The sequence below is a fragment of the Haliotis rufescens genome, unplaced genomic scaffold (assembly GCF_023055435.1).
Source record: "Haliotis rufescens isolate VD_foot unplaced genomic scaffold, xgHalRufe1.0.p SCAF_1, whole genome shotgun sequence".
Classification (NCBI taxonomy): domain Eukaryota; kingdom Metazoa; phylum Mollusca; class Gastropoda; order Lepetellida; family Haliotidae; genus Haliotis; species Haliotis rufescens.
In genome coordinates, this window is record NW_025963779.1 from 28,506,707 (window position 1) to 28,524,156 (window position 17,450).

Consider the following 17,450-nt stretch of genomic DNA (forward strand, 5'->3'; position numbering starts at 1 on the left):
ACAGCTGCCTCACCTGTATCAACTAAATGGTGGATACACCACCCTCTTTTAGGGCATATCACCCTGTCTCCTATTAACAGGTATGAGTTTTGTCAGTGAATTTGTTATGACTTCTGTGGGTATATATCATAAGGATTGATAGGGTTTAAATGTATCTGGCACCTACCGTTTTCTTGCCCACAGAGCTTTCAATGTACTCCCTCTCTTCTCTGGTTATTCGAGGGTGGTCAGCAGGAGTTTCATGCACCAAGAGCATCCACATGATGAACCACACACAGCCCATCACCCCTGAAGTGTGATAACAACACTTAGAAAGACACACAGAGACACACACAGGCACATGACACACACAGGCACACAGAGACACACACAGGCACATGACACACACAGGCACACAGAGGCACATGACACACAGTCACACAGAGACACACACAGGCACATGACACACAGGCACACAGAGACACACACAGGCACATGACACACACAGGCACATAGAGACACACACAGGCACATGACACACACAGGCACACAGAGACACACACAGCCCATCACCCCTGAAGTGTGATAACAACACTTAGAAAGACACACAGAGACACACACAGGCACACAGAGACACACACAGGCACATGACACACAGAGACACACACAGGCACATGACACACACAGGCACACAGAGACACACACAGGCACATGACACACACAGGCACACAGAGACACACACAGGCACATGACACACAAACAAGATCGGGTTGTCAGGCTTGCTGACTTGGTTGATGCATGTCATCGTATCCCAATTGTGTAGATCGATGCTCATGATGTCGATCACTGTATTGTCTTGTTCAGATTTGATTATTTACACGCAATCATCCAGTAGTTTTGGCTCTTAGATATCATCAGTATACATGGCAAACACCCAGTATAAGGGTGACATGTATTGTGTCCAATTCACCAAACTTCTTGAGAATTCTATTGACAAATAACTGACAACACGTAATTTGAAAGTTCATGAGAACATAAATTTACACCAAATTTGTAACTATTAATGTAAGGCATATTAAGGAAGTCATTGAAATATATATAATATATACCACATACCATTTAATATAGCCATTCAACCATGACATCCCAAATACCTGCTGAAGGCAAACCTTACTGTGGCAATTGTTACAGCAACCCTAGATGGAAGTCAGCAAAAACCCATCGAGTTGAAGACCCAAACAACGACAACAACAATGATAATAGTAATAATAATAATAATAACAACAACAATAGATTTTTAGTCTGTGTGTTGTTCAATAAGACAAGGGATAGCACAAATTCAGTTGTTCAACAAATATTCAACCTACCAAAGGCATAGAAGACAGACGGCCAGCCTCCAAGAAATGTTGACGCACACAGCAAGCCAGAGATTGGCATGGAAAACACCACACCCAACTGTGCCCCTGTCAAACAATCACACACAAAGAGGATGAGTGAATGTTGTTTTAGGCCAGTGTTCCCAACAGCAGCTACATCCAGCGACCAGCAAACAATATTGTCTTGGCCTGGCCAGCCAGAGGTTGTCAGCACAGGCAGTGATCCATGCCGCTAGGTACAATGCCACACAATTAGCAAGGACACCTTTGCAATCTAGTTCTCATTTCTGGTCACTGGTGAGTCCCCAATGTACTTAAACATCTAGGGGCGCTCGGGTCGCCTAGTAGTTAAAGCGTTCGCTCGTCACGCCAAAGACCCAGGTTCGATTCCTGACATGGGTACAATGAGTTAAGTCCATTTCTGGTGTTTCACGCCATGATATTGTGGTGTTATCATTAAAAGCGGCGTAAAACCATACTCACTCACTCACTCACTCACTCACTCACTCAAGCATCTCTTTCATTATTTTTGGAAAGAATAATTAGATTTAATTTTTTTATTTGCAGTTGTTTGATCATTGAAAGAAAGACAGCTTAGTGTATTGTTTGTGTAACACTCTATCATGTCTAGCAAATTCTGAATTAAATTATTCTCTATTAGAACATTTACATAAATGAAGGTCATAACTGATCAATGAGAGATATAATCCATGCCTTAACAGAGGACAAGTTATATCCTGCAAGATTATATAGTAAATATTACAGTCATTACATAAAGATTGCTTCAATGAAGACTATTCAACTCCTGAACATATTCTTTAGTATACAATATAGCTTGACAGTTGATATACTGACTTATCTTCTCAAGTGAAGTGTCGAGTGAACGCTATAACCAATAGGCTACCCTGCCTAGCTTCATTAGTATTTGTTTGTTTGTTTTTTGTTTAACACCACCCTCAGCAGTATTCCAGCTATATGACAGCAGTCTTTAAATAATCGAGTCTGGACCAGACAGACCAGTGATTGACAATCATGAGCATCGATCTACGCAATTGGAATACAATGACACGAATCAACCAAGTCAGCAAGCCTGACCACCCCTCCCTTTAGTCGCCTCTTACGACAAGCGTAGTCACCTTATATGGCAAGCATGGGTTGCTGAAGACCTATCCTAACCAAGATCGTCATGGGTTAGCTTCATCAGTAAAGATGATAAGGCAAACAACACATTTCAGTATAATAATCTATCATGCAACATGTCTGACAAGGGTTCCAATACCAGCATAGGAAAATCCTGCAAGCTTGCTCCTCTCCAAGATGGGTGCCCAGTTCCCCCACATGGCGTGCATAGATGGGAAGGTCACCCCCTGCAACAGGACACCATGAAGACAGAGGTGGGGAAATGGGCAATAACATTATGTTCACAATTCTTACTCTTCTGTAGTAAGATGAGTGTGTGTGTGTGCATGTGTAGTAATAGACACAGTATACTGACTCTGAGCTGACCAGTTCTTGTTTTTATCCCCGTAATGTAGAGTGCCCGGCTGGGTAACAAGAAGTACCATCTTTTAAAGTATGAAGCGGACAGGGATCAAACCACCGACCTTGCTCTCTCTGGACAGACGCTCTATCAACTAGACCGTGGAGGTGTTCAGTGAGGACAGAAGGGCAATAGTCAAGCAGACCTTGTGTTCTCAGTTGACAGTGATTAACAGAAAGAGATTAATAACAGAAACCTAACATCTAATAGCCAGGTTGGTTAGTGATGACAGATCTCTCCAGTATCTCTTACTTAGTCCTTGATGATCAGCTGCACTCCCCTATCTACTTGTCATGAACTCACCTCCCCTATCCCCTTGTCATGAACTCACATCTCCTATCCCCTTGTCATGAACTCACCTCCCCTATCCCCTTGTCATGAACTCACCTCTCCTATCCCCTTGTCATGAACTCACCTCTCCTATCCCCTTGTCATAAACTCACATCTCCTATCCCCTTGTCATGAACTCACCTCACCTATCTACTTGTCATGAACTCACATCTCCTATCCCCTTGTCATGAACTCACCTCCCCTATCCCCCTGTCATGAACTCACCTCTCTTATCCCCTTGTCATCAACTCACCTCTCCTATCCCCTTGTCATTAACTCACCTCTCCTATCCCCTTGTCATGAACTCACCTCCCCTATCCACTAGCCATGAACTCACCTCCCCTATCCCCTTGTCATGAATTCCCCTCCCCTATCCCCTTGTCATGAATTCCCCTCTCCCATCCCCTTGTCATCAACTCATCTCCCCTATCCCCTTGTCATCAACTCACCTCTCCTATCCCCTTGTCATGAACTCACCTCCCCTATCCCCTTGTCATCAACTCACCTCTATCCCCTTGTCATGAACTCACCTCCCCTATCCCCTTGTCATGAATTCACCTCTCCCATCCCCTTGTCATGAACTCACCTCCCCTATCCCCTTGTCATGAACTCACCTCCCCTATCCCCTTGTCATGAATTCACCTCCCCTATCCCCTTGTCATGAATTCCCCTCTCCCATCCCCTTGTCATGAATTCACCTCTCCTATCCCCTTGTCATCAACTCCCCTCCCCTATCCCCTTGACATGAATTCACCTCTCCTATCCCCTTGTCATGAATTCACCTCTCCCATCCCCTTGTCATCAACTCCCCTCCCCTATCCCCTTGTCATGAATTCACCTCTCCTATCCCCTTGTCATGAATTCACCTCTCCTATCCCCTTGTCATCAACTCCCCTCCCCTATCCCCTTGTCATGAATTCACCTCTCCTATCCCCTTGTCATGAATTCACCTCTCCCATCCCCTTGTCATGAACTCACATCTCCTATCCCCTTGTCATCAACTCCCCTCTCCTATCCCCTTGTCATGAATTCACATCTCCTATCCCCTTGTCATCAACTCCCCTCTCCTATCCCCTTGTCATCAACTCCCCTCTCCTATCCCCTTGTCATGAACTCACCTCTCCCATCCCCTTGTCATGAACTCACCTCTCCCATCCCCTTGTCATAAACTCACCTCTCCTATCCCCTTGTCATCAACTCACCTCTCCTATCCCCTTGTCATCAACTCACCTCTCCCATCCCCTTGTCATGAACTCACCTCTCCTATCCCCTTGTCATGAACTCACCTCTCCCATCCCCTTGTCATGAACTCACCTCTCCCATCCCCTTGTCATGAACTCACCTCTCCTATCCCCTTGTCATGAACTCACCTCTCCTATCCCCTTGTCATGAACTCACCTCTCCTATCCCCTTGACATGAACTCCCCTCCCCTATCCCCTTGTCATCAACTCACCTCTCCTATCCCCTTGTCATGTGCTCACCTTTCCTATCCCCTTGTCATGAACTCACCACTCCTAACCCCTTGGCATGAACTCACCTCTCCTATCCACTTGTCATGAACTCCCCTCCCCTATCCCCTTGTCATGAACTCAACTCTCCAACCCCTTGTCATGAACTCACCTCCCCTATCCCCTTGTCATGAACTCACCTCTCCTATCCCCTCCAGGACTCGCACAGCTATGAAGACAGGCAGCCCCCCAAGTCTTGCCGCCACTGGTGTCAGAAGGGTAAGTATGGAGGTACAAAGGATTCCGAAGCCATACAACTTCTTGGCACCAAACCTCTCAGCTAGATAACCGCCTGGCACCTGCATTGAATCATAAAGACTTTGCCATATTTATGGGACACCTCAAATGACATCGATTTTCTTAATGTATTTTATGCAATATGGTTGTGATAACAACACAGGCCATTTCATGACAGAAACATTACAAGAAAACCACACATGCATGTTAGTCTGATCTGAAGCCACATTTAAAAAATGTGTTTCAAATTCTGTCATTAGAAAGAAAGAGTCAATTTTGTTTAACGCCATGATCAGTTGTATCACCAGACACATATTTCTCACCTGTGTGGTGATGTATAGACACACTTTCTCACCTGTGTGGTGATGTATAGACACATATTTCTCACCTGTGTGGTGATGTACAGACACATATTTCTCACCTGTGTGGTGATGTATAGACAAATCTCACCTGTCTGGTGATGTATAGACACATATTTCTCACCTGTGTGGTGTTGTATAAACACATATTTCTCACCTGTGTGGTGATGTAGAGACAAATCTCACCTGTCTGGTGATGTATAGACACATATTTCTCACCTGTGTGGTGATGTATAGACACACATATCTCACCTGTGTGGTGATGTATAGACAAATCTCACCTGTCTGGTGATGTATAGACACATATTTCTCACCTGTGTGGTGTTGTATAGACACATCTCACCTGTGTGGTGATGTATAGACACATATTTCTCACCTGTGTGGTGATGTATAGACACATATTTCTCACCTATGTGGTGATGTATAGACACATATTTTTCACCTATGTGGTGATGTATAGACACATCTTACCTGTGTGGTGATGTAGAGACATATTTCTCACCTGTGTGGTGATGTATAGACACAAATATCTCACCTGTGTGGTGACGTATAGACACATCTCACCTGTGTGGTGATGTAGAGACACATATTTCTCACCTGTGTGGTGATGTATAGACACATCTCACCTGTGTGGTGTTGTATAAACACATATTTCTCACCTGTGTGGTGATGTATAGACACACATATCTCACATGTGTGGTGATGTAGAGACACATCTAACCTGTGTGGTGTTGTATAGACATATTTCTCACCTGTGTGGTGATGTAGAGACACATATTTCTCACCTGTGTGGTGATGTATAGACACATATTTCTCACCTGTGTGGTGATGTATAGACATATTTCTCACCTGTGTGGTGATGTATAGACACATATTTCTCACCTGTGTGGTGATGTATAGACACATCTCACCTGTGTGGTGTTGTATAGACATATTTCTCACCTGTGTGGTGATGTAGAGACACATATTTCTCACCTGTTTGGTGATGTATAGACACATCTCACCTGTGTGGTGTTGTATAGACATATTTCTCACCTGTGTGGTGATGTATAGACACACATATCTCACCTGTGTAGTGATGTACAGACACATCTCACCTGTGTGGTGATGTAGAGACATATATCTCACCTGTGTGGTGATGTATAGACACATATTTCTCGTCTTTGTGGTGATGTAGAGACATATATCTCACCTGTGTGGTGATGTATAGACACATCTCACCTGTGTGGTGATGTATAGACACATATTTCTCACCTGTGTGGTGTTGTATAAACACATATTTCTCACCTGTGTGGTGATGTATAGACAAATCTCACCTGTCTGGTGATGTATAGACACATATTTCTCACCTGTGTGGTGTTGTATAGACACATATTTCTCACCTGTGTGGTGTTGTATAAACACATCTCACCTGTGTGGTGATGTAGAGACATATATCTCACCTGTGTGGTGATGTATAGACACATATTTCTCGTCTTTGTGGTGATGTAGAGACATATATCTCACCTGTGTGGTGATGTATAGACACATCTCACCTGTGTGGTGATGTATAGACACATATTTCTCACCTGTGTGGTGTTGTATAAACACATATTTCTCACCTGTGTGGTGATGTATAGACAAATCTCACCTGTCTGGTGATGTATAGACACATATTTCTCACCTGTGTGGTGTTGTATAGACACATATTTCTCACCTGTGTGGTGTTGTATAAACACATCTCACCTGTGTGGTGATGTATAAACACATATATCTCACCTGTGTGGTGATGTATAGACACATATTTCTCACCTGTGTGGTGATGTATAGACACATATTTCTCACCTATGTGGTGATGTATAGACACATCTCACCTGTGTGGTGATGTATAGACACATATTTCTCACCTATGTGGTGATGTATAGACACATCTCACCTGTGTGGTGATGTATAGACACATATTTCTCACCTATGTGGTGATGTATAGACACATCTCACCTGTGTGGTGATGTAGAGACACAAATATCTCACCTGTGTGGTGATGTATAGACACATCTCACCTGTGTGGTGTTGTATAGACATATTTCTCACCTGTGTGGTGATGTAGAGACACATATTTCTCACCTGTGTGGTGATGTATAGACACATCTCACCTGTGTGGTGTTGTATAGACATATTTCCCCCCTTTGTGGTGATGTATAGACACACATATCTCACCTGTGTAGTGATGTACAGACACATCTCACCTGTGTGGTGATGTAGAGACACATATTTCTCACCTGTCGTGTGATGTATAGACACATATTTCTCACCTGTGTGGTGATGTATAGACACATCTCACCTGTGTGGTGTTGTATAGACACATATTTTTCACCTGTGTGGTGATGTATAGACACATCTCACCTGTGTGGTGATGTAGAGACACATATTTCTCACCTGTGTGGTGATGTATAGACACATATCTCACCTGTGTTTTGATGTAGAGACACATATCTCACCTGTATGGTGATGTAGAGACACATATTTCTCACCTGTGTGGTGATGTATAGACACATCTCACCTGTGTGGTGTTGTATAGACATATTTCTCACCTGTGTGGTGATGTAGAGACACACATATCTCACCTGTGTGGTGATGTATAGACACATCTCACCTGTGTGGTGATGTAGAGACATATATCTCACCTGTGTGGTGATGTATAGACACATCTCACCTGTGTGGTGATGTAGAGACACATATTTCTCACCTGTGTGGTGATGTATAAACACACATATCTCACCTGTGTGGTGATGTAGAGACACACATATCTCACCTGTGTGGTGATGTATAGACACATATTTCTCACCTGTGTGGTGATGTGGAGACATATATCTCACCTGTGTGGTCATGTATAGACACACATATCTCACCTGTGTGGCGATGTAGAGACACATATCTCACCTGTGTGGTGATGTATAGACACATATCTCACCTGTGTGATGATGTAGAGACATATTTCTCACCTGTGTGGTGATGTAGAGACATATTTCTCACCTGTGTGGTGTTGTATAAACACATATTTCTCACCTGTGTGGTGATGTATAGACACATCTCACCTGTGTGGTGTTGTATAGACATATTTCTCACCTGTGTGGTGTTGTATAGACACATATTTCTCACCTGTGTGGTGTTGTATAAACACATCTCACCTGTGTGGTGATGTAGAGACATATATCTCACCTGTGTGGTGATGTATAGACACATATTTCTCGTCTTTGTGGTGATGTAGAGACATATATCTCACCTGTGTGGTGATGTATAGACACATCTCACCTGTGTGGTGATGTATAGACACATATTTCTCACCTGTGTGGTGTTGTATAAACACATATTTCTCACCTGTGTGGTGATGTATAGACAAATCTCACCTGTCTGGTGATGTATAGACACATATTTCTCACCTGTGTGGTGTTGTATAGACACATATTTCTCACCTGTGTGGTGTTGTATAAACACATCTCACCTGTGTGGTGATGTATAAACACACATATCTCACCTGTGTGGTGATGTATAGACACATATTTCTCACCTGTGTGGTGATGTATAGACACATATTTCTCACCTGTGTGGTGTTGTATAAACACATATTTCTCACCTATGTGGTGATGTATAGACACATCTCACCTGTGTGGTGATGTATAGACACATATTTCTCACCTATGTGGTGATGTATAGACACATCTCACCTGTGTGGTGATGTAGAGACACAAATATCTCACCTGTGTGGTGATGTATAGACACATCTCACCTGTGTGGTGTTGTATAGACATATTTCTCACCTGTGTGGTGATGTAGAGACACATATTTCTCACCTGTGTGGTGATGTATAGACACATCTCACCTGTGTGGTGTTGTATAGACATATTTCCCCCCTTTGTGGTGATGTATAGACACACATATCTCACCTGTGTAGTGATGTACAGACACATCTCACCTGTGTGGTGATGTAGAGACACATATTTCTCACCTGTCGTGTGATGTATAGACACATATTTCTCACCTGTGTGGTGATGTATAGACACATCTCACCTGTGTGGTGTTGTATAGACACATATTTTTCACCTGTGTGGTGATGTATAGACACATCTCACCTGTGTGGTGATGTAGAGACACATATTTCTCACCTGTGTGGTGATGTATAGACACATATCTCACCTGTGTTTTGATGTAGAGACACATATCTCACCTGTATGGTGATGTAGAGACACATATTTCTCACCTGTGTGGTGATGTATAGACACATCTCACCTGTGTGGTGTTGTATAGACATATTTCTCACCTGTGTGGTGATGTATAGACACATCTCACCTGTGTGGTGTTGTATAGACATATTTCTCACCTGTGTGGTGATGTAGAGACACACATATCTCACCTGTGTGGTGATGTATAGACACATCTCACCTGTGTGGTGATGTAGAGACATATATCTCACCTGTGTGGTGATGTATAGACACATCTCACCTGTGTGGTGATGTAGAGACACATATTTCTCACCTGTGTGGTGATGTAGAGACACACATATCTCACCTGTGTGGTGATGTATAGACACATATTTCTCACCTGTGTGGTGATGTGGAGACATATATCTCACCTGTGTGGTCATGTATAGACACACATATCTCACCTGTGTGGCGATGTAGAGACACATATCTCACCTGTGTGGTGATGTAGAGACACATATCTCACCTGTGTGGTGATGTAGAGACACAAATATCTCACCTGTGTGGTGATGTATAGACACATCTCACCTGTGTGGTGTTGTATAGACATATTTCTCACCTGTGTGGTGATGTAGAGACACATATTTCTCACCTGTGTGGTGATGTATAGACACATCTCACCTGTGTGGTGTTGTATAGACATATTTCCCCCCTTTGTGGTGATGTATAGACACACATATCTCACCTGTGTAGTGATGTACAGACACATCTCACCTGTGTGGTGATGTAGAGACACATATTTCTCACCTGTCGTGTGATGTATAGACACATATTTCTCACCTGTGTGGTGATGTATAGACACATCTCACCTGTGTGGTGTTGTATAGACACATATTTTTCACCTGTGTGGTGATGTATAGACACATCTCACCTGTGTGGTGATGTAGAGACACATATTTCTCACCTGTGTGGTGATGTATAGACACATATCTCACCTGTGTTTTGATGTAGAGACACATATCTCACCTGTATGGTGATGTAGAGACACATATTTCTCACCTGTGTGGTGATGTATAGACACATCTCACCTGTGTGGTGTTGTATAGACATATTTCTCACCTGTGTGGTGATGTATAGACACATCTCACCTGTGTGGTGTTGTATAGACATATTTCTCACCTGTGTGGTGATGTAGAGACACACATATCTCACCTGTGTGGTGATGTATAGACACATCTCACCTGTGTGGTGATGTAGAGACATATATCTCACCTGTGTGGTGATGTATAGACACATCTCACCTGTGTGGTGATGTAGAGACACATATTTCTCACCTGTGTGGTGATGTATAAACACACATATCTCACCTGTGTGGTGATGTAGAGACACACATATCTCACCTGTGTGGTGATGTATAGACACATATTTCTCACCTGTGTGGTGATGTGGAGACATATATCTCACCTGTGTGGTCATGTATAGACACACATATCTCACCTGTGTGGCGATGTAGAGACACATATCTCACCTGTGTGGTGATGTATAGACACATATCTCACCTGTGTGATGATGTAGAGACATATATCTCACCTGTGTGGTGATGTATAGACACATATTTCTCGTATTTGTGGTGATGTAGAGACATATATCTCACCTGTGTGGTGATGTATAGACACATCTCACCTGTGTGGTGATGTATAGACACATATTTCTCACCTGTGTGGTGTTGTATAAACACATATTTCTCACCTGTGTGGTGATGTATAGACAAATCTCACCTGTCTGGTGATGTATAGACACATATTTCTCACCTGTGTGGTGTTGTATAGACACATATTTCTCACCTGTGTGGTGTTGTATAAACACATCTCACCTGTGTGGTGATGTAGAGACATATATCTCACCTGTGTGGTGATGTATAGACACATATTTCTCGTCTTTGTGGTGATGTAGAGACATATATCTCACCTGTGTGGTGATGTATAGACACATCTCACCTGTGTGGTGATGTATAGACACATATTTCTCACCTGTGTGGTGTTGTATAAACACATATTTCTCACCTGTGTGGTGATGTATAGACAAATCTCACCTGTCTGGTGATGTATAGACACATATTTCTCACCTGTGTGGTGTTGTATAGACACATATTTCTCACCTGTGTGGTGTTGTATAAACACATCTCACCTGTGTGGTGATGTATAAACACACATATCTCACCTGTGTGGTGATGTATAGACACATATTTCTCACCTGTGTGGTGATGTATAGACACATATTTCTCACCTATGTGGTGATGTATAGACACATCTCACCTGTGTGGTGATGTATAGACACATATTTCTCACCTATGTGGTGATGTATAGACACATCTCACCTGTGTGGTGATGTATAGACACATATTTCTCACCTATGTGGTGATGTATAGACACATCTCACCTGTGTGGTGATGTAGAGACACAAATATCTCACCTGTGTGGTGATGTATAGACACATCTCACCTGTGTGGTGTTGTATAGACATATTTCTCACCTGTGTGGTGATGTAGAGACACATATTTCTCACCTGTGTGGTGATGTATAGACACATCTCACCTGTGTGGTGTTGTATAGACATATTTCCCCCCTTTGTGGTGATGTATAGACACACATATCTCACCTGTGTAGTGATGTACAGACACATCTCACCTGTGTGGTGATGTAGAGACACATATTTCTCACCTGTCGTGTGATGTATAGACACATATTTCTCACCTGTGTGGTGATGTATAGACACATCTCACCTGTGTGGTGTTGTATAGACACATATTTTTCACCTGTGTGGTGATGTATAGACACATCTCACCTGTGTGGTGATGTAGAGACACATATTTCTCACCTGTGTGGTGATGTATAGACACATATCTCACCTGTGTTTTGATGTAGAGACACATATCTCACCTGTATGGTGATGTAGAGACACATATTTCTCACCTGTGTGGTGATGTATAGACACATCTCACCTGTGTGGTGTTGTATAGACATATTTCTCACCTGTGTGGTGATGTAGAGACACACATATCTCACCTGTGTGGTGATGTATAGACACATCTCACCTGTGTGGTGATGTAGAGACATATATCTCACCTGTGTGGTGATGTATAGACACATCTCACCTGTGTGGTGATGTAGAGACACATATTTCTCACCTGTGTGGTGATGTATAAACACACATATCTCACCTGTGTGGTGATGTAGAGACACACATATCTCACCTGTGTGGTGATGTATAGACACATATTTCTCACCTGTGTGGTGATGTGGAGACATATATCTCACCTGTGTGGTCATGTATAGACACACATATCTCACCTGTGTGGCGATGTAGAGACACATATCTCACCTGTGTAGTGATGTATAGACACATCTCACCTGTGTGGTGTTGTATAGACATATTTCTCACCTGTGTGGTGATGTAGAGACACACATATCTCACCTGTGTGGTGATGTATAGACACATCTCACCTGTGTGGTGATGTAGAGACATATATCTCACCTGTGTGGTGATGTATAGACACATCTCACCTGTGTGGTGATGTAGAGACACATATTTCTCACCTGTGTGGTGATGTATAAACACACATATCTCACCTGTGTGGTGATGTAGAGACACACATATCTCACCTGTGTGGTGATGTATAGACACATATTTCTCACCTGTGTGGTGATGTGGAGACATATATCTCACCTGTGTGGTCATGTATAGACACACATATCTCACCTGTGTGGCGATGTAGAGACACATATCTCACCTGTGTGGTGATGTATAGACACATATCTCACCTGTGTGATGATGTAGAGACATATTTCTCACCTGTGTGGTGATGTAGAGACATATTTCTCACCTGTGTGGTGATGTAGAGACACATATTTCTCACCTGTGTGGTGATGTATAGATACATTTCTCACCTGTGTGGTGATGTAGAGACATATTTCTCACCTGTGTGGTGATACAGAGACACATATTTCTCACCTGTGTGGTGATGTATAGATACATTTCTCACCTGTGTGGTGATGTAGAGACATATTTCTCACCTGTGTGGTGATGTAGAGACACATATTTCTCACCTGTGTGGTGATGTATAGTTACATTTTCCCCCTTTGTGGTGTTGTATAGACACACATATCTCACCTGTGTGGTGATGTAGAGACATATTTCTCACCTGTGTGGTGATGTAGCCATAAAAGAAAGAGCCCAGGATCAGTCCTTGAGTCTGCTCATCCCAGTCAAACTCTCCTGTCTGAAACAGACAGCATGTCTCTTGCAGGGACCTGGAAACCTGTTTGTGCCCTGGACTTGTGCTATTGCAACTGCAAAATGTGCTATTTGAAATAGTGCAAATCTGACATTTTCAAATTTGCCAACAGGACATTTTTTAAAAAGTATTAGCAGTGTCCAGCACAGAGTGTGAAGGGGATTTTCAAAACAAAACCTCATTAAGACGCGACTGAGATGGCATTTTTTACTGAAGACAAAAACATTGTGTTACTCAGCAGTAATATTGATATCGGTGTTAGAACCTACACGAAAACGTCGCTCTTAATTGTAATAAAGAAGTTGTTCATCCATAAATTCTTATCCTTACTTAGTACTCCAACTTCTAAATGCCTATCAAAGAAGAAAATATTGAAGCTGTGTGGGTGTTGCCAGTAAGTGATTCAAACCAGTGGGTCATAGAAGGAGCTGTGTTTCAACTCTCGGGTATTATGACACGCAAGAAGCCAGGTTACACCTTCCAACAATCTCACACTTGGACCTTATCACAAGAATAGGTTACTGCTGATATATTTGGTGACCTAGACTCCCTATGTGGTACTTAATATCCCGTGAGCCTGAAGTTCAGAAAAAATAGTGAAGTAATGGAATATTTATTCTCAACCAGCCCAGTCCTGTGGGGATTCCAGGTTAAAATAGTTCCCCAACAACCTATGGTGGTCTAAAGAGGTGATAAAATAGATCTGGTGGTCAGGTTCAATATATATTATTATCTCACTCACAGTGTGAACAGTGGTATTGCTGAAGCCTCCAGGAGCGTGACATTCCGTGCTGTCGTTGACATCGCTTTTAGCCTGAGTACTGTTCACCATAGCAACCAGCGCCACACTCAGGTTGACACGGAGACAATAGACAACAAAGAATCCCAGGAAGGCCCAGAGAGCCAGAACATGTCGTGCTTGGATGAACTGGCATGGTACTAGAAACAAAAAAATAAAAGCATGCTTCTAAAATGTTTAAGAAATGGCTAACTCAAATTGCGGCATCACCTCGATAGGGTTAAGAGGGTTCAGGGTGTTTGACTTACTGAGTAATTTCAACGATCGGGACAGTGCCAAGTTGCCTGTTTCTGCCTCAGATTCTTAATCACAATACAGCTTGTTTGTGTCTTCTCATGTGTTTGATTACCATGTCCACAACTTATGTCAGCTTTTGTCTTATCAGTAACAACTTTGAAGATGAGACCTGTGAAGATTCCGGGGTAGAATAGGTCTTCAGCAACCCATGCTTGCCGTAAAAGGTGACTATGCTTGTGGTAAAAGGCGACTAACGGGATCGGGTGGTCAGGCTCGCTGACTTGGTTGGTTCAAAACTGTTGAGATAACAGTGAGATAAGATTAAATGACCTTTCCTTTCTAGCACAATGGGACCGCCTCCGTGGTCTAGTGGTAGAACATCTGCCCAGTGAGCAAAAGGTCAGGGGTTCAATCCCTGGACGCTTCGTACCAAAGATGTTAAGGGGTTAAAACAAGGACTGTTTGACTCACAGTCAGTATACTGGTATGGTATCTCAGTGGGCTAGCACCATAAACTCGGCATTAGTCCGGACTAGTACAAGCAGCCCCCACCACACACACACACACACACACACACACACCACACACCCACACCCATCCACACACACACACCCCATCCACACACACCCCATCCACACACACCCTATCCACACACACACCCCATCCACACACACACACACACACACCCCCCATCCACACACACACCATCCACCCACTCACACACACACCCCATCCACCCACACACACCCCATCCACACCCCCCATCCACACACTCACACACCCCCCCCATCCATCCACACACACCCCCCATCCACACACACCCCATCCACACACCCCCCTCCCATGCACACACTCACCCCATCCACACCCATCCACACTCACACACACACCCCATCCACACACACACACACACCATCCACACACACACACACACCCCATCCACACACACACCCCCCATCCACACACCCCATCCACACACTCACACACACACCCCATCCATCCACACACACACCCCATCCACACACACCCCATCCACACCCCCCCCTCCCATGCACACACTCACCCCATCCACACCCATCCACACACACACACACACACACACCCCCCCCCCCCCCCCCCCCCAACACACACACACACGTGCATGTCGCTATATCAGTACAATAATCTGGAATGCGACAGTAAACCCATCAAGTTTCTGTGACAACAACACATCTGTACTCTTTACTGTCTATCAAAGTCCGAACATTTCCTACATAGCACACCTATACTGCTCACTGTACATCTCCAGACTGTATCCCAAATAGCAAGTCCACTAATATATATTTATGATTTATCTAAACTATCGATGACCAAGGCAAATGACATAAAAAAATGTGTCATACCCCAATGACATACGCATGCAACTGAAACAACCAGAAACTTTACTTTTTGGCACTGGTGCATGTCAATTGGTGTTTTCATTAACAACAGAACAATATTTCAAAAATATTTATCAAATAGTTCCAGGAACATTTTTTCCACAAAAAGACTTTCCAAAAACATGTTGTTGGGTTATTTATTTTGCTTCACATTGCCATTACATTGCGTATCTCGACACAAAATCTACACACAGGACTTGATTTAAGAAGCATCATTTAACTTGCACCAGGTGTATGTTGATATGAAAACCCAGTTGCACCAGAGTAAACCAGGTTGTAGTGTGGAAAAGTAAGGCTCAGCCAGACACAAGGTCGAATTTTTTTAACATGGTGCATGTAGACATTAATAGTACCTTTATAAATAGTAGGTTTCAGTCTTCAATAATAGGTTGCACTGGTGCAAGTTTTATATTTTAAGTTAAATCGAGCCCTGCTACCATATACTGTTTGTATTTGCTTCTAAATGGGAAAAAACTTAAAAAATTGGTATCTACCTCATCAATTCTTGACAAATTCCAACTAACTCGGTGTATATTTCCTGTTTTAACAAACACTTGTGATAAATGCTCTACATATGTGTACACTGTCACAGAGAATGTGCAAGCTGTTATCTAACCTGACAGGACAATTTTGTGTGCACCATGTACATCATGTACACAAGCACATGCGAGTGACATATTTATCTGCCCCTAAATTCTATCTCATTATTAACGCTTTATGTTTTGTAGAATGCAGTGAAATGACAGAGATATTCTTTTATGGAAATATTTTTAGTACAACAGGATATGCCCCACACCTTACCATTGTTAAACTGTTACCTAACAAGTCCTTACCATTACCAGTGATACGTCACATTTCATTTAATCTATCAGCAAGTGAGTGAGTGAGTATGGTTTTACGCCGAGTATGGTTATTCCAGCAATATCACAGCGGGGGACACCAGAAATGGGCTTCACACATTGTACCCATGTCGGGAATTGAAACCGGGTTTTTGGCGTGATGAGCAAACGCCTTAACCACTAGGCTACCCGACCGCCCCTCTATCAGCAAGTGATCAGTACACTGTTATTATTACATTACACATACACATAGATTAACAAGCTAAAATTGATGAAAACTACTAACAATACCATATATTCTTGAGTATAGTGCACACTTTTTAAAAAAAACCCACAGCTGTGTAGAAAGCGGTGG

The 17,450-nt window shown here is 42.9% G+C and overlaps 1 protein-coding gene across 1 annotated transcript in view; it reads right to left on the reverse strand.

Moving 5' to 3' along the window:
* The window catches only part of LOC124149494 (sialin-like), a 32,101-nt gene that overhangs the window by 9,184 nt on the left and 5,467 nt on the right, over positions 1-17,450 (reverse strand). Inside the window, exons 2-7 of the mRNA XM_048394220.1 lie at positions 14,545-14,741; positions 13,710-13,787; positions 4,875-5,033; positions 2,635-2,722; positions 1,347-1,442; positions 167-288 (exon numbers count right to left, since the gene is read on the reverse strand). Coding sequence (XP_048250177.1) covers positions 167-288; positions 1,347-1,442; positions 2,635-2,722; positions 4,875-5,033; positions 13,710-13,787; positions 14,545-14,741 — 740 coding nt within the window. The remainder of the gene's footprint in view (positions 1-166; positions 289-1,346; positions 1,443-2,634; positions 2,723-4,874; positions 5,034-13,709; positions 13,788-14,544; positions 14,742-17,450) is intronic.